The sequence below is a fragment of the Nipponia nippon genome, unplaced genomic scaffold (genome assembly GCF_047370975.1).
Source record: "Nipponia nippon isolate SJK-2023a ecotype South Korea unplaced genomic scaffold, ASM4737097v1 scaffold_7, whole genome shotgun sequence".
NCBI classification, from domain to species: Eukaryota; Metazoa; Chordata; class Aves; order Pelecaniformes; family Threskiornithidae; genus Nipponia; species Nipponia nippon.
Genome location: NW_028262391.1, coordinates 15,039,165 through 15,065,519, shown reverse-complemented (window position 1 = coordinate 15,065,519; position 26,355 = coordinate 15,039,165). Strand labels below are relative to the sequence as shown.

At 38.2% G+C, this 26,355-nt stretch overlaps 2 protein-coding genes across 7 annotated transcripts in view; both read left to right on the top strand.

Moving 5' to 3' along the window:
* The window catches only part of ATP13A3 (ATPase 13A3), a 64,140-nt gene extending 43,015 nt beyond the window's left edge, over positions 1-21,125 (top strand). For 3 of the 5 annotated variants that reach the window (XM_087740415.1, XM_087740413.1, XM_087740414.1), the window contains exons 18-34: positions 763-780; positions 872-1,025; positions 1,110-1,230; positions 2,443-2,567; positions 3,500-3,678; positions 4,133-4,255; positions 4,339-4,418; positions 5,087-5,129; positions 5,227-5,336; positions 6,596-6,692; positions 7,586-7,658; positions 8,487-8,664; positions 9,472-9,659; positions 10,086-10,174; positions 10,371-10,451; positions 14,340-14,429; positions 15,974-20,370. In XM_087740415.1, coding sequence (XP_087596541.1) covers positions 763-780; positions 872-1,025; positions 1,110-1,230; positions 2,443-2,567; positions 3,500-3,678; positions 4,133-4,255; positions 4,339-4,418; positions 5,087-5,129; positions 5,227-5,336; positions 6,596-6,692; positions 7,586-7,658; positions 8,487-8,664; positions 9,472-9,659; positions 10,086-10,174; positions 10,371-10,451; positions 14,340-14,429; positions 15,974-16,171 — 1,947 coding nt within the window. In that variant the 3' untranslated portion in view covers positions 16,172-20,370. Of the gene's footprint in view, positions 1-762; positions 781-871; positions 1,026-1,109; positions 1,231-2,442; positions 2,568-3,499; positions 3,679-4,132; positions 4,256-4,338; positions 4,419-5,086; positions 5,130-5,226; positions 5,337-6,595; positions 6,693-7,585; positions 7,659-8,486; positions 8,665-9,471; positions 9,660-10,085; positions 10,175-10,370; positions 10,452-14,339; positions 14,430-15,973; positions 20,371-20,959 lie in introns of those variants that run through there. The other 2 variants (XM_087740416.1, XM_087740417.1) reach the window with 2 other exon arrangements.
* Positions 18,276-26,354, top strand: GP5 (glycoprotein V platelet). 2 transcript variants are annotated; one of them, XM_087740424.1, is made up of 2 exons: positions 18,276-18,413; positions 24,352-26,354. In XM_087740424.1, exon 2 carries the CDS (start codon positions 24,378-24,380, stop codon positions 26,352-26,354), a length of 1,977 nt encoding a protein of 658 aa, XP_087596550.1. In that variant the 5' UTR covers positions 18,276-18,413; positions 24,352-24,377. The 2 variants fall into 2 exon arrangements, with proteins under 2 accessions (XP_087596550.1, XP_009466797.1); XM_009468522.2 differs by lacking the exon at positions 18,276-18,413 and adding an exon at positions 21,004-21,143.
* The last annotated feature ends 1 nt before the right edge of the window (position 26,355 follows it).

Sequence of the window (26,355 nt, the reverse complement as noted above, 5' to 3'; positions counted from 1 at the left end):
TGTAATGGTTTTTGGAGCCTATGTATTTTAATATTAGTATCATTACCAAATTCTTACTGTGCTAATGAAGTGCCTAGGTGTGCTCACCTTGCAGTTTCAGTTAAAACAATTGCTTGTTAATGTCACTGCATGGTACGGAATTCTTGCCACCGTTGTACCTTAGAGATGTTTGTTTTAATTTAATGCAGATGTAAGATTTTCTTCTATCTGCAGTTTGAAGTATTTTTTTTAAACAGGTGACTGTATATCCAGATTATTACAGAGCAGGGTAGCGGGAGGGTGTAGCAGGTTTGTTCCTCTATATGAGTCTTATTCTAAGTGGACAGAAGCATCTTTTTTAGTTCAGAACTCGGTGTACATGCACAGCAGTAATTACTGTGCAGTAATTGACATGAACATTCTTGAAACTTACTATGTGATTTTTTTGGGCTTATACTTAATAATCATGGACTTATTCTGAAATACTATGGTACTTCAATCATTTATATAGGCTAAACAGACACAGGTTGGACTGTGAAAGGTCTTGCAAATTCTAATCAAGAAATCAAGCCCTAAAGTTCGATGTGTCACTTGAAGTAAAGGATACTAAACAGATGCAGTATATTCATATTCAGCTTTCATGAAATCCATTGCAAATACAGTGTGACTTTATTTAGAGTGCTGTGTAGATTAATTTACTGATTTATGTTGAAATAGTTTGTAGCTAAAAAAAAAAATACTTAAAACTAATATTTACAGTAAATCTATTTTTTCTTTTTTTAGGAATTGTTTGAGCTTTCGGTAAGTATGCTTTTTCAATTAAACATGTACCTCTTTTTTCAGAATGTATGTGTATGTAACCCTTTTCTTCCTTCCTTCCTGCATGACACAGACCAGTTATGAGATTGGAATTGTGCGCCAGTTTCCATTTTCTTCAGTTTTGCAACGTATGTGTGTAATAGCGAGAGTTCTAGGGGAGAAGAGAATGGATGCTTACATGAAAGGTGCCCCTGAAGTGATTGCCAGCTTGTGTAAGCAGGAAACAGGTAAAGGAACAAACTATTTATTTCTTGTGTAGCTCAGCTGTAATAGGAATAATTTTAATAACTCTAAACTTGACCTTTTTAAAGTTCCTGTTGACTTTGAGCGTGTCCTGGAAGAATACACGAAGCAGGGCTTCCGAGTTATTGCTCTCGCTCACAGAAAGTTGGAGTCCAAGCTCACGTGGCACAAAGTCCAGACTATTAATAGGTAAGAGTGACTTCACTTTTTTAATAAGTCACAGGCTTTAAAAGCTGCATGCTTTGAATTAATTATGTAATGTTTATTTTTGTTTAAATCAATTGCTACTCGAAGCTTTCTTCTGTCTTGACATATGTAGTTCTGTGCATTCTTTATTTGTACTCTGGACAATACATAGAAATTTAAGATAAGGAAGTTTTTCTGCAATGATGTGAATTCTGAGGAACATCTTTAAGCTTGTAATGAACTGTAATAATAATTCTTCATGAGGTTTAACTTGTGCTAATGTGGCAGAAAGCCTCATCTGATTTCTCTGTCACTTGAACATACTTGTATCATCTGTGTCTATTAAAGATAATGGCATGTAGTGGAAACCCTCCTGTGCGTGTTTGATTTAGTTTCTTCATCTGCTATAGGCAGCATGTCCATTTTCTCATTGCAGAGCTTGTCAGAAAGGTTTGGAAGGTAGAAAGGTTTCTTCCTTCAAAGAGTAGTATTTCCTGTTAATTACTTTTCAGCTGGTCTTAGTTTTGTGGATAATGATACCTTTTCCATAGTGTTTGAAAGTGTAGTATTGCTATGAAAATGCCGACTCTGATTCTGTTCTTTTGTATCAGCTCTGTGCACAAGATGAACTTTTTGCAAAACAGTACAAAGCAGAGAAGTGGGTTTTCCAATTTCAGGTGTGAAAATCTAGCAGTAGCAGTAGAATACCCAAGACCTGTAAACATACTGACTTTCATGTAAAACAAAGTTAATTTGTTGCTTTACTTAATTAGCTAAGGTCTATCAATCTTACTAGTATTGGCAACATAATTTGGTAGCTTTGTGTGTTGAGGTTCAGCTAATTTGGAAATTAGAGATCTGCATTCTAAACAAATCTTAAAATTTGGCTGTAAATGCAGTTAGTTTCAGAGCGTTTTTTCTAGCAATGATCTTTGTTTTTGAGAATGTAATTTCTTTTAAAAAGAACTCTCATGGAAGAAATGAAACAACTGTGCTTGAGAGGAAGCAACATTTTCTCATACTGTTTTAAAACTAAAACAAAGGAAATAAGTATGAATGAATGTTATTGATATCTCTTGGGTCACTTTTTATACAGCAAATTCTTCACACTTGTAATGGTTAAAAATAAACATTTCCTTTTATTTGATAAACAGAAAATCAGGCTCTTTAAGCTACATCTAATAATTGTTCTTTTCCTTGCCTCCTTTTCTACAGAGATGCTATTGAAAGCAACATGGATTTTATGGGGTTAATTATAATGCAAAACAAGCTAAAGCAAGAAACCCCTGCTGTACTTGAAGATTTGCATAAAGCCAACATTCGCACTGTCATGGTTACAGGTTAGCATGTAAACATTCATACTCAAAAAGATAAAAATCCATCTCTTTTTGGTGGTCTTTTGATTGTAGTGTATAAGTAAACTTTTAGTGTCAATAGGCTGAGATTACACTGTATAGCAAGAAGGAAGTTTAGAAACTATCGTGAGAGTATTCAGACACCAATCTGTTTCTTTTTGGGTGAAAGTTGCTTTGCTAAGTCAGAAATCAGAAACCAGCACGGGGGTTAATTCTATGTTGTAGCTTCCTCCCCCTAGCTCCTTGCACAAGTTACTTTATACTGAATTGAAGGGTGAAAAACCTTGGAGGTTTTCCAAATCAGACTAGGTAAAAGTTGCGGTCTACTCTACCGACTGACCCTGCTTGGAGAGAGAGGTTGGACTAGATGACTTTCTGAGGGTCCGTACCATTTTTAATTATATTATAAGTCACTTTGTAGTGGATTTTTTCTTTTTGCAAGAATGACTTCTTATATTCCCTTAAGTGGGCTAGGTATCTGTGCTCAGTGTTTTGCATGCAATATGTACGTGTGTTTTTTTTTAAATCACAGGTATTGCAACTTTGGAATAGTGTTTTGATAGGCTAGTAATACAACTGTGTGTTTGTGTTGCATGATCTGTGACCATGTTTAAAAAGCAATACTTTAAATGGCCCCATGTTTTCTGCCTGATTTTAGATTTGCTCAACAAGAGATCTTTGTGGCTGAAAGAAGCGTACAAAGTTTCTAGTGATGCTAGTGCAGGGGAGGGGTTTAACAGGCTAGACTTCGAATTTTGTCTGTAGACTTGGTTTGGCCTAAGGTTGTCACTGGTACGTTAGGCTTTTCTCCTTCTAGTTTAAAACAGCTTTTGTTGGCTTTTCTCTTACGTGGAATATCAGTGTATGCTATTGATCCTTTTCTAACTCAACCCTTTTTATGTGCAATTGTTCAACAGGGGATAACATGTTAACTGCTATCTCTGTGGCCAGAGACTGTGGAATGATTCTACCTCAGGATAAGGTCATTATTGCTGAAGCACTACCTCCAAAAGATGGGCGGGCTGCCAGGATCAACTGGCATTATGCAGATACCCTCGCAAAATGCACTAGTTCATCACCAGCCATAAACTCAGAGGTAATGTGAGCATTATTATGCCCTTAGAGTGTAAGCAGTTAGTTTTACTGTTGAATTTCTTTCTTTTTATCTTATTCCGTTAAGTAGCAAATCTGCTGTTAAGTGTCAAATCAAAATTGATGTACTAGTTAACTTTCAGATCTTAAAATACCAAAGAGTAGTAAAACAGCCGAGGGAGCTAGTTTTTCAACTGTGATGTGACATTTGATACTTTAGTTGTGCAGGAGACAGGTTTTTTTCCACATTTCAATCTGTTGCTTGCAGTTGAAACATGAAACCACATTCTCTTATTACTAAATAAGTGTTTTCATTGTATGAGGTTTTCTTTCAAGTAACATTCTTAGGAGCCTCCTCTAGTGTGGGATATCTAGGGATACCCCCTGAGTATTAGCTTGAAATTACAAGATGTCTGTATAAAAACACTACAGCTAGAGTATTAAACTCCTTTTGATAGGATATTCCAGTTAAATTGGTCCATGAAAGCCTTGAGGATCTCCAGATGACCAAATACCATTTTGCAATGAATGGAAAGTCATTTGCAGTGATTTTGGAGCACTTTCAGGACCTGGTACCCAAGGTGAGCATTTTACTTGAGTATGAGCATTTTTGATGGTGAACAGACTTTGACTTGTGAGCAGTAAGAAATCTTCTGTCTTCCAGCTTGTGTTACATGGCACTGTGTTTGCTCGCATGGCGCCTGATCAGAAGACTCAGTTGGTGGAAGCTTTACAAAACGTAGAGTAAGTATTTGCTTAAGCGTAAAAAGTGGGAGGATTGACAATGTTCGGTGTAATAGGAGAAAAAAATCATGTATGCTGCTAGCTGTTTTGCCAAATGAAAAAGGGTGGGCTAACAACTTCCTTGAGTTGGTAAATCAGCCTATTGGCTGAGCAGGAATGAGAGTAGTACCATCTGCTGGCTAGTTGTGAAAGTTTCAGACTTTTCATGAATTTATAGATGATGAATAACTAAACTGACTAATATATTTTATAAATCTGACTGCTTGGCTTAATAAATCCATCAAATATCTTCCGCGTATTAAAGAAGTATTAACGGGATGGCTTCTGTTCACATATGGTCAGTATACTGTCCGATGGTGTCAGGCCCTGCAGCTATACAAAATACTACAAAAGTCTCTTTGCCTAGAGCAAAGATGCTTTAGACCACCTTGGAATGATAGAGGGCTGATAACCGTATTGGTTTGGGTGACCTGGCTAAGTCATGTTACTTTTCTCTCTACTTCCTTATATTTATAATGGGAACAGTAATTGCTTTCAGCAATCAGTGATTATTAATGTTATGCAAACCCTGAATAAGTAAAATAATATAGATGTATTTAATGAAAAAAGCTAAATGGGCTATGATTAAGGAATGGTCCGGAATGCTGACATCTGTTTGGTTTTTGTAGTTACTATGTGGGCATGTGTGGAGATGGAGCAAACGACTGTGGCGTAAGTATATTTTTATTTTCCGTACAGAACTGTTCAGTTAAATTTTACAGCTGAAATCAAGTTTTAAAACGTTCTCTACTTCAATCCTAACTGGCAGGCGCTGAAGAGGGCACATGGTGGTATATCTTTGTCAGAACTTGAGGCTTCTGTGGCGTCACCGTTCACTTCCAGGACACCTAGTATTTCCTGCGTGCCAAAGCTGATCAGGTAGTGCCACTTCCTGTGAACTTAAACGTGTCTGTGTAACTCGTTTTGCATACCTGATGTTAGTATATGCTTGATACTGCAGGAGGCCAGTTTGAATTAAAGAACAAGCCATACGTTTTCAGTAGTTCTGTTTCTTTACTGAAGGTACTCTGAGCAAAGACTTGCCATAGCATGATTTAGTATTTTGTTATAAACCCTTTGTCCGTGTAAAGTTAATTTTTTAGACTGTAAGCAAGCTTCTATACGTTAATATTTAATTTGATGTCTTAGTGACTATGTTAGTTTACATAAAGGCCGCGTGTAATTAATCATAGAATCATAGAATCGTCAAGGTTGGAAAAGACCCTTAAGATCATCGAGTCCAACTGCCAACCTATCACTGCCAAGTCCATCTATACCATGTCTTCAAGCACTGTATCTATCCGTTCTTTAAATACCTCCAGGGATGGAGACTCAACCACTTCCCTGGGCAGCCTGTTCCAATGCTTGACCACCCTCTTGGTGAAGAATTTTTTCCTAATGTCTAACCTAAACCTCCCCTGGCGCACCTTGAGGCCGTTTCCTCTGGTTCTGTCACTCATTACTAGGGAGAAGAGACCGACCCCCACCTCGCTACAACCTCCTTTCAGGTAGTTGTAGAGCGCAATAAGGTCTCCCCTCAGCCTCCTCTTCTCCAGGCTAAACAACCCCAGTTCCCTCAGCCACTCCTCATAAGACACGTGCTCTAGACCCTTCACCAGCTTCGTGAATTGCAAGCAGTAAAGTTCTTCAGATAACTTGCTCAGCACCATACAAATTAGAAAACAAATTTTCTAAATAGGGTTTGACCAATTTTTGATTCTAGAATTGGAAATTAGGTAATAATTTTGGATAAAGGTCAGCCAGAGAAGAATCTAGTTAAGTCTGTGTGGAACTAATGAAGTAATGCGTAATCAGAAACATTTCTGAAGTCAGCAGCTCTGTGGCTGACTGCATATTCATTCAGTCCGTGTAGTAAACTAGCGCTTCATAGGTGCTTTTGCAAGCAGACTTTGATTTTAAAACCTGTGTTGGAAAACTACATAAAGTCCAAAGAACACTGAAGTAAGGTGGTGGCTCAGTTCAGAAGGCATGCTCACAACTTTGTCCTTGAAAGTGTACCATTCTGACCCCTTTTTCTCCATATGTCTTCAGCCTAATGTCCCTCAAAGGATTCGCTGATGTGTTTAACTGCTTCCCCAGAAAGCTTTCTAGTTACATGATTGCATTTGTTTTGACAGGGAAGGCCGTGCTGCTTTAATAACTTCCTTCTGTGTATTTAAGTTCATGGCATTATACAGCATTATCCAGTACATCAGTGTTACTCTGCTATATTCTGTAAGTATTTAATTGTGCTTAAGCAGTGTCAACGTAATCCAGAGATCTGAAAATTGATAGATATTTCATATAAATTGTTGCAAGTCTCTCTGAGTACACAACTCCCACATTCTAAAATCTGTCTTTGGACTAAAAGTATTGTTAGTATTTTTTGCCTCTTTTTATATTAACTGTATGGAAAACATGGTATTATCTATTTAAAAAAAGGCAATAACTAATGCCTGTGAATAGAAAGTCCCTACAGTGGGAAGTCCAAATAAGCATATAAATTGAACAAAAATACAATTCTCCATTATTGAAAAAACATCAGCATTTTAAAATAGCCTAACTTTATTTAAGGGCAATGCATTCCTTTTATGTAAGGATTGAAAGAGAGCAGCTGCAATTATTGAGTTAGGAGAGGGGGAAAAAAGCAAAGTGGAGTATTTCCTGTTAATATGATTGGATTCACAATATGACATGTGGTAGAAATCCTGTATTTTAATTTGTGTTCTGAGTGAGTTACACAGGCAAAGTATTAAAGGACCTTTGAGGTAGAAATTTTGATAGCTGTATGATTACATAGTAAGGTTATGGTGTTTAGAGAACTGTGGGCCTAAGCTATTATTTCATTGGTTTGTGAGATTCAGTAATACAAGTTTGATTTACAAACAAACTTCAATTACAAATAGCTTATGCATCTTGAAATTGAAATTGTTTCATACCTTGATACTTCAGGAATTGATCTGTGAATTGTAAAGTACTCAAGACTCCTGCAGATAAAGGAAGCCAGTTTGATAAGAGACTGTTTGTTATAGAGTGAAATTTAAAGAATTAATGCCATAGGAGTGTCGTTGTAAGATGTTTCTTGGTGTGAAGAAATTACCAATGTTTCAGCTGTGATTTCTGTCTAGATCCTGAGCAATTTGGGAGATTTCCAGTTTCTCTTCATTGATTTGGCAATCATTTTGGTGGTTGTCTTCACTAGTAAGTATTGTGCTGAATTACCCTGGCTGGCTTCTGTAATGCTGGTTTTGCTTGGTCAAATTTTCTTTAATATGGAATATTTTGGAGTAAGTGCTGTGACATACAGTTAAGGTGTTACGACTACTACAGTATATGCATTGAAAAAACCAAACCACTGTGTACTGAGTTAAATTAATCGGAAGTTTGTGGAATGTCCTTATACAAAAAGCAGGTTGTGGGCATGATCTTAGGAAAGTAGTTCTTGACAGTACAGGAAGTCATAAATCTCTACTGACGTGATGAAACTGTTTTTGGAATCAAAACAGGAGTTGTTCCAACATCATCTTTCTCAAATGTTTTGATTTCTTGCATTTTTAGTTGAACTTCTGTCCACAAAATGTTATACTTGAAAACTGTAATCTAGTGAAATATTTGATTCCACATATGAACCTAGCACTCGTTTACTGGCTAACAGTAGAATTCCATTTTCAAGTTTAATAGAAACTGCTGCTTTGAAGCAATGGCAGACCAAAACTGAGGAGATGAGCTGTAAGTCCTTGTGCCAGACAAAGGGAATTTGGCCAGACACTACTAATTCCTTAAGTCTCATGGCTTCTATTATTGTCCCCTGCTATCCTGTGCTGCTGGGGGTAACCAGCCTAGAGAAGGCACTGTGGCATTATTCTATCGCAGTATAATCTTTTCAAGGTGGTTTCACACTTGCAGTTCTGGACTAATTCTTAAAGTGATGTCATGAGCAAGCCATTCTAATTCCACGGAATGTGAGCAGGGTAACTCTTGAAAACCATAATGATGTAATGTGTAATTTATTTTTCTTTCTCTTTGCAGTGAGTCTGAACCCTGCTTGGAAGGAGCTTGTTGCGCGAAGGCCTCCATCGGGTCTTATCTCAGGTCCACTTCTGTGTTCCGTTTTGTCTCAAATCATCATCTGCCTTGCTTTCCAAACCTTTGGGTTTTTTTGGGTCAGACAGCAGTCCTGGTATGAGCCTTGGACAACAGAATCTGAGTAAGTGTTTCAGTGGCTCCATACAGGATACAGTAATGATTGGAAAGCTATAGGCAATAATTGCTCTCTTTATTGATCTGCTTTGGGGACTTTGTAAATAAAGATTCTGTATGGCAGCTTGTTAGTTTGCTGAATTTTTTGTGAAAAGCATACTAATACATAGGAGTTACCCAGTGGCTGAAATGCAAAATTGGGTCAAAGCCAGACTGCAGGGTCTGAAGACTGCTCAGCTTTGGGATAGTTGAGACTGAAATTTGAGCTTAATGGTTCAGACCTATTTTAACTCTTCTATATTATAAAGTTTTGTTTTCCTGTTAGAACTCCAGTAAATCAAACTTGTATTTATGAAAATGAAGAGGTGTTTTCCTCTTTTTTTAGATTGCAATATTTTCTTACCTGTCTTCAAAGTGTATCTACAGTGATAGTTTCTAAACAGTTCATACATTCATAGAATCATTTAGGTTGGAAAAGACCTTTAAGATCAAGTCCAACCGTTAACCTAACACTGCCAAGTTCATGACTAAACCCTGTCCCTAAGTGCCACGTCTACACATCTTTTAAATGTAGTGAACTTACAAGCTGGAAGCATAAAAGAACTCGAAGCTCAGAATGCACAAAAATTGCTACGTTCTGATGCAGTTTTGACTTCTTTCTTATGACCTGTTTTCAAGGATAAGCTTTTCTAACTACTGTAGCAATTTGTTCTGTCATTACTTTTGTTAATAAGTAGGCCTTGTTTGCATCTTCTCCTTAACTCAGTGTTAAATGTTTTTTTTGTGTTTTTTTTTTTTTTTCTTTCTGTTGTAGTGCATGTAATGTATTGGATGCCACAAACACCAGCTCTGCACACCATGAGAATGAGACTCTTCATGATGAACATTACATTCAAAATTATGAAAACACAACTTTGTTTTTTATATCCAGCTTTCAGTACCTCATAGTGGCAATTGTCTTTTCTAAAGGAAAGCCCTTTAGACAACCGTGCTACAAAAATTGTAAGTCCTTTCTTACTATATACAGTTCCAAGACTCATCCATGGCTTGCTTACAATTCTGTTGTGCCACTTCAGCAGTAACAGTGTTGCTAGGAGAACATAGTACAATTATCCTCTGATAATCAGAGAGAGAAATAGGGAAGTATTAAACTATATGGAGAAATCTGTGTTAATAGTTGCTTTGTTTGTAGAAGTATATGTGTACATGCGTTTCAGCTCCACAGGTGAGCCAGTGAGAAACTGAGTCTGGCCTTCTGTCTCTTTATGGCTATCAGCACAACTTGTATTGCCAAGATCCACCTGGAGGGGGTTTAGAGGGAGAAAAGAGGTTATTTCCAGGGAGTAATGAACCCATGATACATGGAAAAACTGTCTAAAACTGATTGTGAGATAGTCCAATTAAAATATTTTTTTTCTTCTTTTACAGTTCTGTTTGTTATATCTGTGATAGTTCTTTATGTCTTCATACTCTTCATCATGTTGCATCCTGTTGAATCTATTGACACATTTCTTGAGGTAAGATTCAGCAGATATGTAGGTGTCTGTACTTCCCGGGACAACTGGTTGGCTGCCTTTTGGGCAAGCTTGGCCCCTTTAGAGCTTTAACTTCGCATCTCTGGGCGGGAAGGGAGAATTTATAACTCTGAGCCTGTTTTGAATGTGCGTTTACTTCATATGTGTGTTGCTAACCTCTGGAAACTTTTTCTCACAGCTCGTGTGTGTGCCATATGAGTGGCGCCTAAGAATTCTCATCATTGTTATTCTCAATGCAATTGTATCCATGCTGACGGAGGTAAGAAATTCAAATGGAAAAAGTGCTTGTCTGTAAAGTGGGTTTTTTTTCAGGGTACATGTTTGTCTTTTGTTTAGAAGGTCTCCCTTCACTGCATGCCAATGTAAGTGGCCATTGTTTTCTTAAGTTTGTATTCCTAAAGATGTCCTTGTAGGCTAGATTTAAGGTGTCAAGGTTTTCTGTGTTAAAAGCATAATTTTAAAACCTTTTTTATTAATTAAAGAAAAAGAGGGAGGAAGAGTTGAAAGACATCTACATTATTTCAACTATTTCATAGGACAATACTCTCCATATTTATTTGCTGTGTTAATTCAGTTCAGAATAACATAACATAATAAAGAACTATATAAAATCCTTAGGAGACCTCATCTTGATTCAGTTGGATCATACACATAGCTTATTGTTCAGAATAGTGCAGGTCTATATAACTTGTTCATCTGATCAGAAGAAGAGATGTTCATATAGATCTGCTTTTTCCAGTCCTGAGCTTCTCCGAAGTTAGTCACTCTGGATATTGGCCTTTTCTGCTGTAATTCCAGAGTTAATGTGGGCAGAAACATGCCTTGCCTTTCATCCAGGTACCCCAGGTACCTTACTCCAAGAATCGGAGTTTGACAGATACATCTTCCAGAAGGAGTCTGGATTCAAAGCCAGTCATTTATTCCTGTGGTTAGTTCTTCTCCCTGTTAAATTGATGCCTTATTTCCAACCTGAATACATTTGGGTTTTGGTTGCAGCCATTAGTCACTATTTTTTTTTTTTATGCGAGATGAAAAACCCTTTTAACATTATCTAGCGCTTGCACACTACAATTATCTGTTTTTACTGTATAACATTTTCTGCAGCTTCTAGTCAGTATTTCCATTACCATGTGAGGGATTGCTATCAAGGTAACCAGCATAATGTTTACTTGGATCATACCATTTTGGCCTTTGAAGATTACTACAGCATTAATATTCTTTCCAGTTGACTAGTTTTTTCCCTTTTATTCGCAGCTTAGTAGAAATAAAATCAACCAAAGTTTTTTGGATACTTTAATCAAAATTATCAAGGCTTTGTGTTCAAAATGTTGTTCCAAATAGAATTTGCAATATATGCTATTACGTTGCTCCCTCTTGGAACATGTTTTTCAGTGTGTTCACATGATAGGCGATAACTTGTCTTTTCCAAAACGTGGCGGTAGATATTAAATTTTTTAGCCTTTGCCTTGTGGTTAACAAGTTTATCCTCTCCTAAAGGTCCTGTGCCTTTCTTACATTGTCCTATATTTACTCTAACCCTGCTTGTAATGTTTTCCTGTATGCCCTTTAATTCTTTCATTATTTTTGTACTACTAAACTCTTCATAGTTTTCTTTTTTTTTTGCCTGGTTTTATTTGTTCAGTTAAATTTTACGTATATTGCTGTCTTTGCTACCGAAACAAAATAGTTATTCTGAAGCTGCAGAATTGTGGCTTTTTTGTCTTCTGATAAGTTTAAAACAAACCTCCTGGATAGAAATAAGTTTTTCCTGTTTACTTTTTCTAGTCAGTTTTGATGTTTTTATTACCATCTCTGGGAAATCAGCTCTTTTGAAGCGCTAAGATTATTCCTTGAAATTGAGCTTTGTGTTGGTACATGGAGCGTAAATAGGTGGTGGTTACAATTTTCAGGCCGGTGATAAACTTTACTGAGAGAAATAAATTAAATTTAGCTTCTGCTGAAAAATTACATTGTTCTGCAGATGGTCTTTCTAACTTTCATACAACCTGGCGATGTTTCTGTTCTGGAAGCGTAAGGGCTCTAGTAGAAAGTCTGTACAGTGTGTCAGTCCACGTATCGGCACGTGTCTCTCAAGGACAAGTGGTTCTCTGGTTTAAACATTCATAAGGTTCCACTCCTGGGCCTTGTTGGTTGCCACATCAATTTGTAAACTTCTGAGTTTCTAGTAAGCATAACCTAAGCAATATAATTACTGTAGAGCATTTGCTTTCACCCAGTATTTCAAACCCCACCCCACTCTTTTTCCTATGCAGGTGTGAGTTGGCATCTTTCAACACTTTAGTCACTTATCATCCTACCAGTTTTGGTAATGACAGTTTTGTCACGCTCCTTTTAACCAAACTTACCTATTTATCTTGTTGCCCATACTTTAATAGTGGAATAGAAGTAACTATAGAATTTAGTTTTCTTGACATTCATTGTTTGGGATGTTCTGCTTTGACTTAAAACCTCTTTCTTCCACTTTCACTGTTAGTTGAGCGCTTTGTTTAGACAGAGAGATAAGTTGTCTTACTGCACAGCAGGTGTCCAACAGAGCCATTACTGAGTGATCCTCAAATCCCAAGCCTTGTTTTAAGACACTCTTCACCTTCCATAACTTCAACCTGCTTTTGTCCCGCCTTTTGACCTGTATGTGCCCAACTCCAGCAGTATTACTCTAGGCTCCCTGAAGCTTTCTCACGTGGTGCCAACTCATTGGATCCAATGTGTTGTGTAGAAATCGCAGGCTGTTTCATCCTTGACTTCCAGTATAACTCACTGCCCTTCTGTCCTTGTGTGCCTGGCTGGATTTTCTGCGCACTACACTTTTCCCTACAGAGTTACTGGGTACCACAGCTCATGTTCTGAGTATCTAGGAAAAGCTGCTGGTGGCACTGCCTTATGTCTTTTAACAAGGTACTCTGTAGGTATATCACCTATGGTTTGTTCTGCTGAGACTAATCCCTCTGTAATTGCCTCTTTAAGTGTCTCATAATGATGAGATACATGAGAGATTGGATCTGTCCTCTTTTGTCATGCTTGCCAGTTTGACGCTTTTGTGTCGCACTACGGTCTTAATTGCTTCTACAACAGGAATGATTTCTGACTGTGGTTGTCCCAAACATGTTTTCTGAAATGCTGTGTAAAGCTTTTGCTCCTTCCATGTGGGTGCCAGACTAGGTTCACAAAGCACGCATATTCTTTCTACCAGATGACAGAAAATACTGCACAACAAAGGCAGATCCTAGCAGTGGTTCCTCCTTTCCCTGATCCCTGGTATAGACATACTTAAACCAGACTGGCTTCAAAAATGAACATCTAACAAGCTGAAGATGTGTTGTCAAGTGCTTTATAAAAGCGCTATAAAATTCTGGTGTATTGTAAAATCATAAGCATTTATAATATCTATTATAAAAGTCTGGCTGATCAGCTCCCCTTTCTCAATGGCAGAGGTTAGTCAGATGTTAGAAATGGAACCTGCCCAAAGATCAGAGTTGTAGGCTCAAGGCCATGGAAGATACAGGTTCACACCTGTGTTGCTGGATTTGTTCAAGGCTCTTGAGTCCGCCCACACAGCCGTATGAGAATAACCAGATGTACTGAACGTGCTGTTCAACTTCTGCCCGCTCTTCCAAAATCTGGAGTGGCTCCTACAGAATTCCTTCAGGCTTCCTGCTGGTGACTCAGCTTTGCCACCCCACTGAAGCTTTTCTGGAAATGTCACTGGTTTAAAAAAAACTACAAACAAAGCATAGCTACAGCATGAAGTACACAGTAATGTTAAAGATGGTTTGAGGGGGAACTGCTTTAAGCACTCAAGTCTGCAGTGCTTCACAGGTTTTTTAGAGTATTGAAACACATTAAGAATGTGTATTTATGATTTTTACCTGTATCGATGGCTGCAGTTTTGGTCATTGTTGCTATTGATTTAAAGTAGATGTTCATATTCTTAAATCTCATGTGAGCACTTTAAGAATGAAAATGTTTATCACTTAAGTATTGACAAGTAACGTAAACTCTCCATTTTGCCTGGCACTGAATTAGTTATGCCTAACACACTATTTCAGGTTTTGTTTGTAATGTGCACACTAACAACAAATGATCATTAGTTTCTTTAATTCTTCCCGCTCACTGCAATGTCTCACAGAATGTCCTCCTTGATATGATCCTTTGGAAGGTTGTGTTCAATCGAGACAAACAAGGAGAATATCGCCTCACCATACCCCAGCCGCCTCAGGTTGGAGACTAGTATTTTGCTGTCATCATTTGAGTGCATGCAGATGAATTCAGTTTTGTCTTTTTTATGATCTCTAAGTGTCTGTTGCCTTATCTGAAGCTTAAGACTGTTTAAATTAGATTTTTGTAACTTGAATATTAAAAGGAAAGGCTTCTGGTTTTATATTTTTCTCCTTGTTGACACTTAAAGAATTTAGCTCTGTATACAACAACTGTGAAGCAAACCCCGAGGATTGCTTTTAAGACTTTTCGCACTTTATCTTCAGTTTGCACATTAGCAAATTTTACTTGCATTGTCACAAGTTGGTATGCTAGGACTGGAGAACATCTTGATTTGCTTGGAAGCAGAATTGCTGATGCTGGGACTAATCCAGTTCTTTATTAAATTAAAATTCAGTTTAGAGTTTTAGAACATTGTCTTGTGAGAGCAGTAATTTATAGCATGTACAAATGAAACAAAACAAAATGGCAAATGAAAGTACGTTATTACTACTTCAGATGGTTTAGAAGACTGAAGGATTTAGCTTCTGCTTTTCAGGTGACCACGAATCTTGGTCTGGTCTGCCCCTCTGTCAGTATTACATGAAGGAAAACTATGTGAATCCCATAAAAAATAGCTTTTTCCTTTTTAAGCCTGTTGGCTTATTACATTTAGCTGGTTGTACGTTTGTTCTTGTTAAAATTACAATGGTTTATTTCTCAGCACTAAATTTTATTAAATGCATTCACTTCAGGTTTACATTTATCCTTTTGAGGCTGTTCAAGAAAAGATTGCTTTGTGTTCACTGAAGAATGGAAGTTGAACTTAAGGCTCATGTTTGGTTCAGTTCACCAAGTGATAGAAATTAGGAGCATGAAGAAAACCATAGAATATTATATGTCCATTAAAATGTCAGCCCTGCAGACTACAGGCCCTCTCTGAGGCATGAGAGGGATCCAGTCCTGAAAACGAGGAACGGTGTTTCTCTTCTCCAGCTAGTTAAGTTACATGCATTTAGGACTGGGAGCAGGAAAATAGGAAGGAAGACTTAAGTTCAGTGATTTGTGTCTGTTTTAATAACTATTAATACCTGTAGGACTTAAGTTTCACAGTATCAGCAAGTTAAATTCTGCCACTTCTGGCTGGCTGGCTGCCTTCAGTTAAACAATTGCTTAAAAAGTGTTTTGAGACTCTGGGAATTTGACTGCTTTTTCTAGACCAGGCTTTTATTCTTCAGTAGTAACATCATTTAATGGTGACTGTTACACCTGTGTTTATTGAAACTATTATGAAATATGCACAAAAGCTGTTGGTGACCTTAGGTGTTAGAATAATGCAGAATACTTGTTTTTTCTTAAGGTTTTTTAAATGTCATTGCTACCATAGTATAGAAGAGGTGACACAACAGAAGAGTTCCTGTACTACACTTTCTAGGTCCAATGTGACTATGAAATAGTAAATTAGAAACTAAAATCATAGTTTTTATTCTAACGATTTACTGTATTGTTAGTTGTATTCAATTTTTCTTATGGTAATCCAGTTTTCAAATCTGTTCACTTCTGCAGGAGGCTGTGGATCGCTGTGGAGTCTGTTTCCTTTCTTCCCTGTTCGGTTGTAGAGAGAAGACACCAAAAGCCAAGTATATGCATCTAGCTCAGGAACTGCTGGTTGATCCAGAGTGGCCACCAAAACCCAGAACAACAACAGAAGCGAAAGTACCATCCCAAGAAAATGGTTCCTATCAAATCATCACTGTAACGTAACAGTGGATCTTGCTGGCGTGTGTCTTTAGTAGTATTCAGAAGAATGTAATTTTCAGGCTTTATTTGAAATTGCAGTATACTAAATGTCAAATTCTAATACAGATATTTCCAACTCTTTTGTCTCTCTGAATACAAAGTTCAGAGCCAGACATCTTATGGCTATAAATTTTAAAAATGTAGGTTACCTTAGGCAGAACAAAAATGATTGTTTCCTTCCACCTTCTTTCAAATCTCATTATTCCTAAATGAGATGTATTTGAAGGTTTAAACTGCAGGGCAGTTAAAACAGGTTCACTTTATTTGCCTGGAGTATCTTAATCATTGTTCTAACCTGCTTACTTGGGCACGTGTTCATGTAAACCCTATGATGTAATGGTGTCATGGTAGTACTAGAGGCACATAATAACCTTGTCAAGCCCCTTTTGTTTTTTATATTCATTGTTGGAAAGCTTTGTGCCTCAGAACGGTTCTAAAGTTTTGGTGTGTGTACCTGAGTTTGTCCCTACTAGTAAGGAGTGTTTCCAGGTGTAAAGTTTGGATTTTAGGTTTTAATTCTTTAGTCTGCCACAGCAGGAATTGGGAATGCTATAAAAGCAATATGCTCTGTCCTTAAGAAGAAAGCACATTGCTTTCAAGTGGGTTCTTAGCTTCTTTCCTAGCTAACCCCAAGGAAGGGCTTAGGTGGCCTCCTCCAGAGGAGGCATTTGGCTACACTCTAAAGTTTTTGGAGAAGGAAGGCTGGAGAACCTTAATGCTTTCTTCTGTCTCATGTTTTATTACATTTAGCTATGCATTTCTTCACAGACCTTGCTATTTCCAGCAGAAGGGCTGGATTATCCCTTTGTGGACCATGTTTTATTTGTAAATCTAAAGATGATTTTCCTATGTACCTTGAAGTAGTAAGGCCAGAGTTACTGCTGCAAGGGAAATGGGGGTGGGAGGGAGGAATATTTTCACATGCCCACGCTTGGGATTTGTGCATGTTAAGAGCATATGCATTTCATAGAGTCTGCCAGTGTCTTAAGCACTATATGTAGCTGTATGAAACAAAATTAAGAGAAACTAGATGAGCTAAAACCTGTCTTGTTGCAGAACTATAAGGCTTATGTGGATTTTTGTTTAAAAAAAAAAAAAAAGAAAAGCTTGCATCACCAATAATGCTGCTTAAGCGCTTGGGGTAGCGATACATCATTTTGCCATTAGGCGGTGTCAAAACACAAGACCACTAGAAGAATAGATCTGCAGAGATGTAGAGGCAGGCATTGTCTTCACGTGCAAAGCTTAAAACCTCTTTTTTTTTTTTTAATATACCTTTTTAAAATTACTTATCTCCAACCCATCTTCAACTTGCTAAACTTTCAGCAAAGTAGTCTTTGGTGTCTTTGAGAAGATGATAAAAATATCAACTCTTGATCAGTGTGTTTTGACCAGATGCAACTGACTGGTTCAGACACCCCGAAGCTTTGGGAGGGGATCTGCGATCTGGAGAAATCACAATTCTGTGGAGATCTTAAGAGAAGGAAGTCGGGTCCTTTAGAGTAGTCGTGGAAGGAGGGCCCCGAACTCCCTGGCCAGCTGGGATCCGTTTGAATTGTGTGTATTCTGATGAATTTGAGGTTTTGGTTTTGTGTTTGTTGGGTTTGTTTTTGTTTTTTTTTTTTTTTTTAAATTCCTGTGGAGATGATTCCATTCCAGCATTGTTTTAATAAGGGGAATTTTTCAGGTCGGGCTTAATTCCCTTGTGCTGTTCTGTAAGGCAGTATGGACAGTCCCCCCCACTGCTCACGTTACGGTTTCTGCAGTGTTGAACATACTGTGCCAATGGGGAATTTAAAAGTGGTGCTAAATGGTTTGGAAGACTTTTTCCTAGAACTTGGGGGTTTAAGTTATTAGCACTTGCTCCTCAGAAATAGTATGCATATAGTGTACTATCCTCTAGTCCAGCTGTCAACTCTTTTCCTGATTTTTTTTTTTTTTGTCATTTGTTTTTGAGGGGTGGAGCAGGAGGAAGGGGGAAGTGGTTTCCTTAACATTCATTCAACAGAGCAATGTAAAAGTCTTATCCTGGCTTCTTAGGGTCATAAAGATCGAAAAACATTGGTAGCTTTTAAGGGGTCTGCAACTGTGGACTTGGATAAATTTATTAATCATGAACTTGAGTCAGTTGGCTAATTTCTGTCAATGTTGATTTTACAAAATCTTTGTAGCATGGAATAACTGATGAAGAATAATTCTTAGCTGCGTAAGTAGTATTCAAATTCAAAGAAAAATAATATTTTAGTTGAAAAATGTTGTGAAGCTATGCATCTTGGACCTGGGAGCTGTGACATCCTTAAACGCATAAGCTTTTGCTTTCCATTTCATTGACCATTTTAGCTTGGTTGTTCCATCAGAAGTGAAAGAAAAGATATGTGTCTTTCCCTTTTATATGCTTTTGCTTAATACTTTCTCTAAACTGGTAATTTCTCTCAGCTTGTTTAGTTTCTGAAGCTAGTCTTTCAATCTTATTCTAGTTTATTAGACTTACCTAGAAAGTGAGGAGGAAACAGCTTATTAAGGTGGGCTTGTCTTTGGAGAATTTTAGGGAACTCTTACTAAAACTGATACTGCCCAGATTGAGTAACTAATGGGGCATGAGCCTATTTAAACTTGAATATTTTGCAAACAGGAGCTGGTTTCCTCAAGGTATGTGTTCAGAGTTAGTAAATGTTCTTGAGGTTGCATGCTTGAGCTCTGACCAATTTACTTCTGACGCTTACTCAAGAATAATAAATCAGCTTTTCTGAGAATCCTTCTTGTTGTTGCAAGTTCAGCCACAAACTAAGCTTTTGCATCTTCTGCAATTATTGGGATTCATGCCTTCCTGCCCAAGAGCTGAGTTTGGCCACCTATAATTTTTCTCATTTTGAGCAGTTTAGTTTTTCTGGTTTTCAGAAATGCAGCAAACTAGATTTGCACTAGTGTATTCAGTTTCTGCTTTGAAGTAAGATGAAATTCAGTTTGTAGTGAAAAGAATCTCTTCTAATGTTCATCCTGGAAGTCTAAATTCAGGTGAACAGACCAATTTAGTGATCTCCAGTAGATACTTGGTAGACATTTTCTTCCTGCTGTATATTTTGGCCTTACGTTGAGGAGTTTGATTTATTATTAAATTATTTGTGTATGCAGACTTTAATCAGTACATATTTTACTTTGATGTATCAGGATTTGTAAATATTACTGATTTTTAAATATTATTTATGCACATACTTAAAGGACTGGTCTACCCAGAAAAGCAATTGCTAAATAATAAATGTTACTTTTTAGAAATAAATTGCAAGTTCATGAAATTGTATATCCCTCAGGGTTATTTTTAAAGGTTTTTTTTCTCTTCCCTTCAGATTCAATTAGCAGTAACTCTAGTTTCATGTACTATAGAACTAAATCTACTGTAAACAAAATGCTGCGAATAATGCTTGAGTAGAAGCGGCTAAAACACCCACAGAACTGACTGTCCATATTCATCGTAACTTTAAATTGGAAACTCTTACTGTTGCACTTTTTAAAAGTTGTTGGATTTTTAATTCTATTTATTTTTTTCTTTCTTCATGAAGGTTGTGCTGAACAGTCATCCCAAATTGGGTAAATAATCCTGTACTGTATATGTCTATACAGTATAATACTAAGCAGATGTGGAGTCCTTTTTATGCTGCAAATTTTTAATGCTTATGTTGGTCATCACAAAATGAGAGAGCTAAAGTTCTGTAGGATTTCTCCCATGAAATTCTGAATTGTAAACTTAGGCTTTTGTATGTCTAAGGGAAAGCTGTGGGGTTTTGACAATTTTTAGAGTCGAATATGTTGATTTTATACAGTAAAGCTTCAGGTTTTTAAAGCTATTTTCAACAAACTGCAGCTTGTTTGATAATTATGTGAACCAGAAACTATTCAGTTTGTCATGAATTCCTCAAGCCTAACACAGATTAAAAGGCTCATCATTACAGCGCTCTCTAGAAGCTCAGCTTCCTTTTTATTTTTAAATCTGAAATGATACTACATCTTTGTATTTAAAATATGTATTGCTGCTCTAGAATGGTACCCTGTTGTCAAGAGGCATACATAAATAACTGTACAATAGAATTGTAAATAGACTTGTAAATCATTTTTGTGACTGAAGCTCTTTGAAAATAAAATTAAAATGAACAGATATTTTAACTCTTTCCATTAGTTTCATGAAATTGTTTTTTTAATTATTCTTTATACAGTTAGATCCAAAGCTTGTTGAAGCATACAGACTTACTCCCACTGATGGCATGGGTATCTTGTTCAGTGCCTCTGTATTTTTGAAGATGGGTGGAGAAGCATGCGTGCCGTGTGTTAGCAGTGCATACGGTAGCACTGCTGTTCTGCAGCAGGATAATATTGACCGTACTTCTATCTGGCTTATGAGAGCCATTTTAAAGCCAGACCTCCTTGTACCTGTGATAGCAACTTGTTTCCACCTTCTGTTATCCAGATGTTCCTTCTGTTCTTTGATGCGTGGGAGGCATTATCTTGAAAAGCCTCTTGGGCAAATGTTCCTGGTTGTGAGCTGGCACTGTTATCACAGTCATCTTCAGAAAAATCACACAGAAATGAAGATGTCTTTTCCATCCTGCGTCTCACCTTCTGTTTAAACATTCATTAACAGAGTACATGGTTTTAAACTTGAAGATAAGATGTTTGAAATACCTGATTACTTCATTACAAAAACTTAATCTTTTAATTTCAAGCTAGTATTTTGAAAACTTAAAGCTTTTCTCTCTTCAGAATCTTGCAGGCTTTAGGTTTTGTTGGCCTGTGACTACAGAAGACTTGGAGGAAAACCAGAAGCCAAATGGGTCAACCCTGGTCTGCTTAGCCAAAGGGTTAAGTAGAAAACTCTTCATTCCTTACTCAAATTGCTTTGACTCCAATCCCGCAAGAAAGTAAAAGTCAGAGCAGCCTTGTGAAGGTACATATCAATCACTTGGTTGTTTAAAGTAGATGTGTCCACTCCTTCAAAACCTAATGCACCTGTGGAGCAGACTGTGGTGAAACTAAATGTCTAACAAATTTGAAATTTCTTTGTGATCGTAATTCATGTTGAAATATAGATTTCTGACTCTAGCCAGATTTGCATTGGGTTGGTTGAAGCACATACTCTAATATCACTGTCAAGGAAGCTACAAGCGTTTTTTGTGCTGTTGCATGTGTGGCTTCAAACTTTCTCCTGTTTTGTGAGCGGTCTCAAGTTCTACTTTTGGAGTTACATAGAACCTATGGAAGCTGGTTGCTTTCACAACTAAATGTAGGCAAAATCTGCTCTGAAGCTTAAAATATTCTTTGGCCGTTCACAGTAGTTACGCAAATATGGGTGAAAGTGTTATCTAGAGGATACGTTTTGCTGTTTCACTTCCCATTTAAAGTGCAGAATCATGGTGAAGCCTGGTTGCCTGCTATGTTCCTAGTAAGTTCCTCTAAAAAGCAGATAAGTTTCTAAGGTACAGTTCACAATTTCTTGTTCATGCTCATGAGTTTAGGAACTTGGCAAGAAAGTAAAAAAGTTAAGCACCATAGTAAATGATACATATGCTCAGTATTTTATGAAACTACTTGCAAAACTGATTTGTGACTTTTAATATTTTGATGGTATTAATGTATTGCTTCTGGCATCCTTTCATAGTCTTGAGAAACATTAAGGGGGTGGTAGAAAGAGGCTGTAGACCAGAACATGGTAGGGTGGTAGAAAGAGGCTGTAGACCAGAACATGGTAGGTGACCAGCCAGGCTGGTGTCCTTTCTGGAACGGCTGGTGTCTCACATGAGGGTTGGAGAAAATTTTAATGCACAGGAATGTATAAATATTACCCTTAGGTGGATCTTACTGTGTTCTCTACTATTAAAATCTTCAATTGTGGAAGTTTAAATATTTCTTCAAAAAATACCATTAGCAGCTCTAGATGTTTGAGATCCATGGGATTATCCAGTTTCTGTGCCAGCCATATGCTTGTGGCCTTCATCTCTTGCAAAGAATTTGTACCATTTCATTGTTTGTTCGTGAAAATGTGTGTCTTCTGGCACTTCTGAGTGTCTAACCTTGTCTCGTTGAATGCTCTTACCTTTTGTTATGAGACAGGAAAATGGACATCCCCAGTCTACAGACTCTGGCCTGCAGTCATGCCCTCTGAGGGACCTGCATTTGCAGTCTGTAGCATAACAACTTGTTGTGTTCTTGTTTTGTTTTGTTTTTTCCCCATTTGGTTCTCTAGATCATTATTTCTCTCGTCTCGCTGAATCCTGTAGTTCTGCTGTGGTCTTGGGTTGAGTTGGTGCAGGTTGAGATGCCAGTCAGGGCTTGAAACCGCAATTACCCGGTGCGTTTCTGCCCCGCGTGGAAGGTTGTGCTCATGCACCACGCAGAAGCAGCTCGCCGGCTGCCAGCTCTGCGTGCTGTGGGCTGTAGGCTGAGGTGTGTGCCCTGGGTGCGCGGGGATGTGCTCCTCAGCAGTGTGCTGAGCTGGGGATAGGTAGGGTCAGGGACAGGCTGGCCTACGAGTTTCTCTATTGAGGTGAAGGCGTTACTGGGTTATGTGAGATGGTCAGTTTTGGAGTCGGATGGGGGGGTTACTAGGAGGGCGAGATTCTCTGAAACATTCTTTTTTGACATAGAAAAGTCCTTTGGAAGGGTGAAATCTCAAGGCCTTTTTTTGGTGACTTACGGTCTCATTAACAGAGTTGTAGAAAGGCCAGTGAGAGCTTGCCTTGCAGCACCACGTTGCTGGTAGTTGATACCACTAGGCACCGTGTCCTTCCTGAGGAAGGGAGGCAGATTTCACCCGTCTTCAGTACCCTGAAACTAACCAAGAATCTTTTTCTGAAGTATTCTTTTGCTTTTTTTTTTTTTTTTTTTGCACAGCAGGTGTTCTTGCTTCATGGTGGTATGTTCTTGTCAGCAGTTCAGGCATGTGAGAAGCGCTGCTCTCCTACCTGGCTTACTCCTTTTTAGGTGATGGTGTTTGTGCCCATGTCTGTTTGTGGGGTTGGTATGGGACAGCTTCATCCTTGCTGCTAGAAAAGGGTATGTTGGGATGGAGCCCTCCTTTCTCCCAGTGTTCTCGGTGCTGAAGACTGACAAGGTGTCAGCTATTCCAGTTAGGTCTGCAGAACTTGTCCAGCTATTCCAGCAGTCTCAGCTGCTGCTTCTCCTGATCAGCTAGGTGCTTGACTTCCAGGTTTCTCATACGCTTGGACCTGATGATTTCACTAAGGAAGTATTTCTAAACTGTGGAGGATTTCTGTTTGACTTAGTCTTTTAAATATTATCATTGAAGCTAGGATTGCTTTCCTGTTCCTTTGTTTGTTTGGAAGTCTATACAACTTTACAACTTTGTGGTATGTTTCATGCAGATCTACCTTTATTGGTACAGCTTTCTAGCAAACCTCATGGCATTTCTTTCCTCTCATTTCATTGTATTTTTAATACCACTGATAACTTAGTATTGTGTTAAGCTGTTGAAATGAGGCTCGTTGGTTATCAGAGGCCCACTACTGTCCTGTGCTGCATGAGCTCTTGTGTGTTATTTCAGGCTACGTCAAAAATAGCTTGTTGCTTCTTGTGTGTTCTTGGGCTGTTCCAAGAAGTGATCACTTGCAAATGCTGACAGATGATTTAACACAACTGTGTGCTGTTTTGCTTTTGGCCACTTAAAATATAGGACACTCTTTTTACCTCCGTTATCTATTTTTGCAGGCTAAATTTTGTTTTTAAACCTCAGGTAACCTACAATAAAAAAATATTGTGGGTGCAGGACCCTTTGATAATTTTTTTATAGACTTTCTGTGTGTAACTTAGTATAATGCTTTTCTGTTCAAATAAATATATGCTTCATAACTACTTAAGAGTTCCATCATGATTTTTGTATGCTTTTATTATACTTGACTAGTACAAATATAAACAGGGAATACTTGATTTACAAAAAAGCTTTATCTGTACTTCTCAGTGTAAGCTGAGCACCTTAGAAATATTTGCAGTCAACGGTAATAGAGATGGTGAAGTTTGCTTTCAAGCCAAGAGAAATTTCGCACACATTTGCAGGTTTTATGATATATTCACACAACTTTGTTGGCTGCTAAGTTATTAACTACCTGTGATCAAATCCTGACTCTTTCTTATCTCAACAGCTAATGTTTCTGGCACTTCAACAAGGATGTTGGTGTTCTGTTTGTCAGTGATGATCAAGCTTTTCTTCCCGTTGGATGCATCTGTTTGTCCTGAGAAATGCGACTGCTCTTCAAAAAATGCAATTCATTGCTCTGGTTCCCACATAAAAGACCTGGAATTGTTAAATCTGCCTTGCAACATGACAGAAATTCACATAACGGACACGAATGTAACATACTTGCAGGATGTTTTTTCTAGGATGGAGGAACTGCAGCATCTCATCTTGTCTTCAAACAACATCTCTCTGATTTCACCAATGGCTTTTAAAGGCTTGAGAAGGCTAAAAGCCCTCAAGTTGCTAGATAATAAGCTGGTCGAACTTCCCCCAGAAGTGTTTGATGACATGGTACAGCTTCAGCAATTGATCCTTGAAAATAACAGGTTGAAATCCATCAAAGAAAATCTGTTTGACAAACTAGCTAGTTTGGAGGAGCTTTTCTTGAACAAAAACCAACTAACAGCACTTCCTAGTGGCGTGCTGAAGAAGCTTGCCAAACTCAAAGTACTGAACTTGTCGAGAAATTACTTGGCAGGACTGCCTAGAAATATATTTAGTGCGTTAACCAGGCTTGAGAAGCTGATGCTGTATTTTAACAGGCTGTCTTCAATTGAGTCTGGTATGTTTGATAGCCTGAAGGAGCTGCTGGAACTCTTCCTGCATTCCAATAACATCCAGTCCATTGCCCCTGATGCATTTCATCGTCTTCATAAACTGAGAAGCCTAACGCTCTCCAGAAACAAGCTTGAGGTTTTGCCTCCTAGGCTCTTTCTGCACTTGCATGACCTGTCTAAATTGACCTTGTATAGGAACCCACTGAAGTCTCTTCCAGAAGTATTGTTTGGAGAAATGAGGCATCTTGGTAGCCTGTGGCTGTATTACACAAAGCTCTCAACAATACCAGATTTTGTGTTCAGTAACTTGACAAATTTAGAGCTGCTTGTGCTGAGTTTTAATCCAGAGCTTAGTGTTCTTCCTAAGAATGTATTCAGTGGTCTGAATGAACTGCGGGGCCTTTCTCTACATACAAATAATATTTCCAGTCTGCCAGAGGGCATCTTCCTGAGCCTTCAGAAACTGCAGAACATTTCCCTTTATGATTCGAGGCTTGAAGCTCTTCCTAGAAACCTCTTTCATAATCTCAAGCACCTTCAGAAGGTGTACCTCAATAGTACTAAGCTGCAGTCTCTTCCTGGAGATTTCTTTACTGCTTTACCTGAGCTGCAAGAAGTCTTCCTTGACAACAACCCTTGGAAATGCGATTGCCAAATTCTTGGCTTCCAAAAGTGGCTCCAAAAGAGCATGGAGATAGTTAAAAATTTGCCATCTCTGGTGTGTGACAGCCCGCTGGCACTACAGAATATTTCTCTCGTGGCTCTAACAGATCATCACCTGAAGTGCCTGCCAACCGCAGCCATTACATACCAGATGTTCAGCTCAGCTTATTCCCAGGCTTCGACTTCTCTTGTGAAGGAGCACTTGACATCATCTTGGGAGACTACTGTAACAGTGGTGTCCAGCATGCATACCAGCACACCCACATCAATTCCTCTTGCAACTCCAGGTTTTACCTACTCACATGTTCGAGATGTTGGACGGCCTAGGTTTCATTTCTCAGATGTTCCAACCCAAGCTTCTCCCAGCGTCACAGTAGAAACCAGCAGTGTCAGAGGAACAGATTTAACTACTCGTGCCTGGTGGGATGAGCTGACAGCCCACAGGAGTGCTAAGCCCTATTTTAGTACCAGAATTGCTTATTGTCAGCTATTCTTGTGCCTTCACACTTTGATTTTAGCACTCCAGAGTGTAACCATTGTGCTCAGTCTGTATGTAATGGGTATAACCAGGGAGCTCTTGCATTCCGGAAATATTCCTGCTCAGCCTGTAGTTCTGATAAAATTTTTAAGAAGATCAAGAATACCAGCCAAAGAGAGGATTAGAAGAACTGTTTTGGATGCATTTTGAG